This window comes from Magnolia sinica, chromosome 16 (genome assembly GCF_029962835.1).
Source record: "Magnolia sinica isolate HGM2019 chromosome 16, MsV1, whole genome shotgun sequence".
In the NCBI taxonomy this organism is placed as follows: Eukaryota; Viridiplantae; Streptophyta; class Magnoliopsida; order Magnoliales; family Magnoliaceae; genus Magnolia; species Magnolia sinica.
In genome coordinates, this window is record NC_080588.1 from 29,381,200 (window position 1) to 29,387,566 (window position 6,367).

Sequence of the window (6,367 nt, forward strand, 5' to 3'; positions counted from 1 at the left end):
TAAAGGCCTATTGCTACGGATCTACTCCGTAGCACATCCGTAGCAATTGGTGGTGAAGCTAAAGGTCAAAAACCTATGGCTATGGATTAAGTCTGTAGCAATAGAGATCACTAGCGATGGATAAAAGCTGTAGCTATAATTTCTGTAGCGAAACATACCAACGCCTACAGATTAAATTCGTAGCAATATATATCACTAGCTACAGATAAAGGCCATAGCTATAACTTCTGTAGTAAAATATACCTACAGCTACAGATTACATCTGTAGCAATAGATATCACTAGCTACGGATAAAAGCCGTAGCTATAATTTCTGTAGCGAAATATACCTACGGCTACGAATACTATTTGTAGCTAAAAGTGGGATGAAATCCGTTACAAAATTCTGAAGTTAGCAACAGCTACGATTTTTAGAACAAGAGCTATGGCTAAAATTCATAGCTATTTTTTAAAAAAAATTAAAAAGAAAATTATAATAATGGTGCATGTTTCCATTGCAAGAACCTGCTGTAATTGATAACTCATCTAAACCAATACAATTAATGCTGATAGGAATAGTACATAAAATGCAATTAGGAAAAAAAATGATGCATTTATTACAAATAGCAATCAAATCATACAATGCATCCCACATTTATATTTCTAAATAAACAATACTTCACTTTACTCAACCTATCATAAGAATTACAAAAAAGGAACCTGTTCGAACTTGAGCTTCGACTCAATCTCCAAATACTTCCTACGAAGTTCTTTCATATCCCACTGCATTTGAGTAACTCTTTCCTTTCAATTAAGATGGCTTGTTGCAGGTTTTGTTTACTTTTCTGCTTAGTACTTTCAAGTTCCACATCCAAATCTTTAACCTGGGTAAGCATGTTACCATTTACGAGAGTTATAAACATAACAATAACCATGTAAAAGGATTTGAATGACATGGCAAGGAGTCCTGGAATCTAATGGATAACATATGTAAAGTTTTAATTAATTACAAGGCCTAGATTATGGAGTTATATATGTCACAGAAGCCCGATTTACAAGAAACTTTGAAGATAATTAACCCAAGAGCTTGTAATCAGGAAAGAAAATACAACTCACCCCTGTTCTATAATTCGTCATATGTTTCAGTTGTCCAAATGTTGATGAAAAGGACATCTTCAAATTCCCAGGTCCAACCTCCAATGTCTCATTTTGTGAAGTATCCGTAACTGACATGTGCCCACTACTTGCTCCTGTATTGTTTAAAGGAGAATTACAATATGTGAATATTGTTATTGCTCATGGTGCTTTTGAATGAAGTACGTAACAAATGACCAGAAAAGCCAAAAAGTATTTAGTGAGAAGAATATTGAAAATCCACCTTATCCCCTAGCTTTAAAAATAAAAGATCATTCATTATCACAATTCAATTAAGATACCTACTTGCTTTTGCAGTCAGCACATTCCCTGTTCCCTGGCATTTTAAGAAGTCCTTCCAATATATCTGCAAATGATGCACCAAATGTAGGAAGAAAAAAAATCAATCCCAAAGTATAACAAAGAGAAAGTAGTACATATCTATAGAAGTGAATAAGAAGAGGAACCCAAGTATAAGAGGTTAAGATTCTTATAAAACTCCATGAATAGGATATGATGATATAGTTCCTCCGTCCCATTCAGAAACAAGAATGCAAACAAATGGAGCACAAAAAATCAGGCCAAAATGTGAATATGATATTATAAAAAAAAAAAAAAAAAAACTGAGAAGCCCTTCTTCTCCATAGTGATGATGAAACTCTGAAATAAATATATGTATATTACAAAAATGTGAGGAAATCCTGACACATGACAAAGTTTTGCACTAAGTTGAGTGAGTCCAAGTCTTAAGTAGTATTGACTGAATACAATAACAAAACACTTAGAACACAACATACACATTAGGTTTTTCCATTGCCAATCTCAAAGTTGTAATTGAAAATTTTCGGTTTTGTGGAAAATAAATAAGGTTGTTCGAGTTATTTTTCTTTTTGTTTATTTCTTCTTTTTTTTTTCTTTCTTTTTTTGGTGATAGGAAGAGGAAAAAGAAATAATCCTTAGTCTAGTTTTTCTCTTCTAAATTTCCTTCCTTTATAATGTTTCTCATATAGATTATATATATATATATATATAGAAAGAGAGAGAGAGAGAGAGAGAGAGAGAGAGAGAGAGAGAGAGAGAGACAGGTTATAGGCTTAGGCTTAGGTTATAGGTTTAGGAATTCGGGTTCGGGTTCGGGTTTAGGTTTAGGTTTTCAAGTTTAGGTTTAGGTTAAGGTTATAGGTTATAGGTTTAGGTTTAGGTTTAGGTGTAGGTTATAAGTATGTTATAGGTTATAGGTTATAGGTTTGGGTTTAGGTTTAGGTTATAAGTTATAGGTTTAGATTTAGGTTATAGGTTATAGGTTTAGGTTATAGGTTTAGGAATTTGGGTCGGGTTCTGGTTTGGGTTTAGGTTTAGGGTTATAGGTTATAGGTTATAGGTTTAGGTTTAGTTTATAGGTTATAGGTTTAGGTTTAGTTTATAGGTTATAGGTTATAGGTTATAGGTTTAGGTTTAGGTTATGGGTTATAGGTTTAGGTTATAGGTTAAGGTTAAGGTTAAGGCTAAGGTTAAGGTTCAAGTTAAGGTTATAAGTTATAGGTTATAGGTTTAGGTTTAGGGATTTGAGAATAGGTTTAGGTTTAGGTTTAGGAATTCGAGTTTGGATTCAGGTTTAGATTTAGGTTTTCAAGTTTAGGTTTAGGGTTAGGAAATCATCGTACCCACTATAAATATATGTAGTTTATCTACACCGTCCATCTGCTTTTCCAGATCATTTAAGGGGTTGAAACCAAAATTGAATCATATCCAAAACTCAGGTGGACCATACCACAAGAAACAATGGGTATAATGATTTCCATCATTGAAACCTTTCTAGGGCCTGTAGTGATGTTTATTTATCATCTAACCTGTTCACAAGATCACACAGACAGTGATGAAGGGAAAAAATAAATATCAGCGGCTCCCACCTTCCAGGGACCCCCGCTCAACATCCGGATAGCTCCGACACACATTCGGATCTGCTTCATCAATTTCGAGATAATACGTAAACACGGGCCTATCCAATTGGCCAGGCTACCCATATTATTGTCCATAGGAAATGGACAGCTTCATCATGGTCATAACAACGGTTCCCACCTTCCAGGGGCCCGCTCAACATCCGGATAGCTCCGACGCAATACAGAAACAAACTAATTAGGAACTTACAACAACATATTATATACATTATGGTGGGGCCCATAGATTTATGTCAACATTTTTAGACCAGTTTTCTAGGTGAAATTACTCACTCATTTCCAAACAAGTGGAAAAAATGTAATAATTACTTCTTTATAGCGATTTACCTAGATTATGGAAAACCAAACAGGCCCTAAAAGAAATAGTAAAGTACCATATTAGAAAAATATTGAAAGCTTCGTGTTTGTTTTCCATCACCATATCATATGATCCTCACCAACAGCTCGAGCCACTCGTCATCCTGAAAAAGCACCAACCCCATATATGTAAACAAAAGAGACCTCGAAGCCAACATCTCCAAACCTGCAACCACTCTGCTGATTCATACTATGCATCGGTCCTATACAAAAATCTGCCAAGTTTTGCATTGACTTGGCCAATCCACCGGGCCATGAAAACTTAGCCGAGTCAATATTTGTCTTATAAAATTGCTTAATAAGAACCATTTTTTTAGGTGAACAACTTTTCTTTACTTCTACAATAGTCACTAGAGACCATGACAAGTACTCAAGAGGATGAAACTGTCAAGTTGTGTTAATAAAAAAAATTTTCAAGGATATGAAAGTGAAACCATGGTACTCACCTTAGTCATGACCTGCCTTCTGCCTTCTGTTGTTTAAAATCCCATGATGCACAATTCCCGGAGTTTCAGGATTTGTGAGTGATGGCTCTTTATAAACATGCACCTAAGAAAAAAAAAGGAAAGAAAAAATCAACTTATAAAAATATTTACACCAAAATTTGATTGTCCTTTTAATATAATGCCTTATATCTAGAACTGAGCTGAATTCCATTACCAAGGCCACCAAGAATTATTTCCCAATATGCTAACTATTATAAAAGAATTCAAAGAAGAAGGTACAAAGTGAAAATCACAAAAAACAATGGGGAACAAAAAACATTCCTGTTCCAATCCTTTCTCTTGACCTTGACTTCAGTTTTTTTTTTCTAAATGAAACTTTAATACCTCTAATTGCTTTATTATTAAAGTGCACAACCACTCTACCAGTTACTCGAAATTGGGCAATTCCAACTAAATTTTCAAACAAAAGCCCGTGGCACAAAACTAAAAAGAAGAAATGACGGTTTTTTGTACTCTTGAAAGAAATGATAATATTCAAACAAACTAGATGGAGTTCTAAGGGCTGCTGCTCTCATTTGAAGTGATGGTGGAATGTAAAAGTAGGGCTGCGATATCAAATTGAGTTTATATAAATGCACAATCAAACAACTAGGAAGCATGCTTGTACTTGTCTGATTCACAGCAACATGAATTCTCACATTGATGGTAAGGATAATTCAAACGTGATCATGGCTTGGCTTTTGTTCATCAAACATTCAAATAAACCATAAAAAAGATGGGCGTGTTTGGATATAAGGAATCCACACTGATTCCAAACAGGCACCTCATTTAAAGGTAAAAGAAATGAACTAAAAATTTATACGGCAAAGAACTACTTTAAAAACAAACAGAGCGTCATCACTCATTCGAAGGAAGAAATCACCTAAATAAAGGGAAATCAGCTGGCAGTAGCTACCTAGTTTGAAAATACAAATGACCACTTGAACTAAAATATCACAATCTTCTAATGTTTATAGTCCTGAGGGAAAGCTAACGAAGTTATGTTCTGATCCTCCTCATGTATAGCCGCCAGCCCCCTTGCATGCATGTGAGATTCAAACAATCCACTATGTAGGCCGAACATGCAGTTGCCCAAGAATCAGCCCTTTTTGCTCATCCGATGGAGCACATTTACATTGAATTGGGTTTGTTGGTTAACTGTTTGTAGTCATCCATTTGTTTCGTACATTTGTCCCACCTGATGAGCAGACCGAACTAATTCCTGGGCTCACCTAATTGACAGTTTGGATATGACACGTACCACACTGGCATGTGTGTACACGTAGGAGAGTCTAGGTCATAGTTGCATCTACAGTTAATGAACCTTAGCTTTCTGGGCCCTACAATGGAGGAGCTAAGCACTGAAAAGGAACCCAAATCCTCTTTTACTAATGAAGGGTCTAAGGCTTTATTGAAAATTCTAATAATGATCAGAACACTTAAGCACTGAAAAGGAACCCAAATGCTACCTTGTGTTTTATTTCAGATTTTCCTTCCACACATACATACAGAGGTCATAAAGTAAACTCAGCTGAGTCAAATTTTGCAGTAGCCAAGTCGAGGGTGAGTATCAAGGTTTCTGATATTGTATAAAACTAAATCATCTACTATTTCTGGACACCAAGCATCCTAGGAAACTAATAGGAATGATTTCAAAAAAAAAAAAGGTGTTAATTAGAAGGGATTAACTTGTAAGAAAGTTAATCCTAACAAATGGAACTAAGTAATATGGTAAAGCATTTTAAATTTTAAATCATGGTTGTCTATTCAAATTCTATGAAACTTAAATATCAATTACAGTTAATAGTGTTTCGTCTATTATTTTTATTTTTCAATTTCCAACTCTGGAGCAAGGAAATAAAAAATATATTGGTTTGGATGGATTACAGCTGATCAGATTTTTGTATCATCAACATGGCATAAACAAATGCAATTCTTGAACTTCTAGGTTCACCAATCTATAAATAGCAATAGTTATACATTATCCCTCATTTAACAAATAAGCTCTTACTAGTTTATACAACTAAAAATAAATGAGAAAGAAGTTGATGAATAGCATTCAAGATAGAAAGGTAAGCAATCATTAACATGAGGGAAAAGCATTTACCCTGGTGAAAGGCCCTGGGGCATCCATCACAAAGCAGAAGATCTCCAAAATCTACACATATTGTGCAAAGGTCATCATTGTCACTGGCAGAAAGCTTCTGAAGTTTAAACCCAACATACACCCCGGCCCACAGTTTCGAGTTAATCTGCTAGATTTTAGAAATATGATCAGGACATCTTGAGCAAACATTCTCACTATAGCTAGAGGCATAAATGCGTCCAACAAAAAAATGCACAAAAAAGGGAAGAGTTTACCTTCTCCTCTAATCCCTTTTCTTCTACTTCATTTGTTGGATCCTCCTTGCTTTCCTAATTAACATCTAAAGTTGGTGCATCTATCTGCTTTGGC

The 6,367-nt window shown here is 35.0% G+C and overlaps 1 protein-coding gene across 2 annotated transcripts; it reads right to left on the minus strand.

Annotated features, from left to right (window-relative positions):
• Positions 1-623: 623 nt before the first annotated feature.
• Positions 624-3,507, minus strand: LOC131229627 (alpha-mannosidase-like). Of its 2 annotated transcripts, none has more exons than XM_058225616.1 (4): positions 3,023-3,098; positions 1,419-1,479; positions 1,095-1,228; positions 624-862 (listed from the first exon to the last, which is right to left on the minus strand). In XM_058225616.1, the coding sequence occupies exons 1-4, from the start codon at positions 3,080-3,082 to the stop codon at positions 752-754; spliced, it is 366 nt and encodes a 121-aa protein (XP_058081599.1). In that variant the 5' UTR covers positions 3,083-3,098; the 3' UTR covers positions 624-751. The 2 variants fall into 2 exon arrangements, with proteins under 2 accessions (XP_058081599.1, XP_058081600.1); XM_058225617.1 differs by lacking the exon at positions 3,023-3,098 and adding an exon at positions 3,489-3,507 and having other exon boundaries at positions 626-862.
• Positions 3,508-6,367: the final 2,860 nt, after the last annotated feature.

Bases quoted from the DNA above. Each gene is read 5' to 3' on its own strand.
- LOC131229627 (XM_058225616.1), bottom strand. From the start codon at position 3,082: ATGAAGCAGATCCGAATGTGTGTCGGAGCTATCCGGATGTTGAGCGGG. The intron at 1,480-3,022 runs GTGGGAGCCGCT...CATCATTTGCAG, and splicing joins TGAGCGGGGGTCCCTGGAAG to ATATATTGGAAGGACTTCTT. The intron at 1,229-1,418 runs GTAGGTATCTTA...TAAACAATACAG, and splicing joins TGTGCTGACTGCAAAAGCAA to GAGCAAGTAGTGGGCACATG.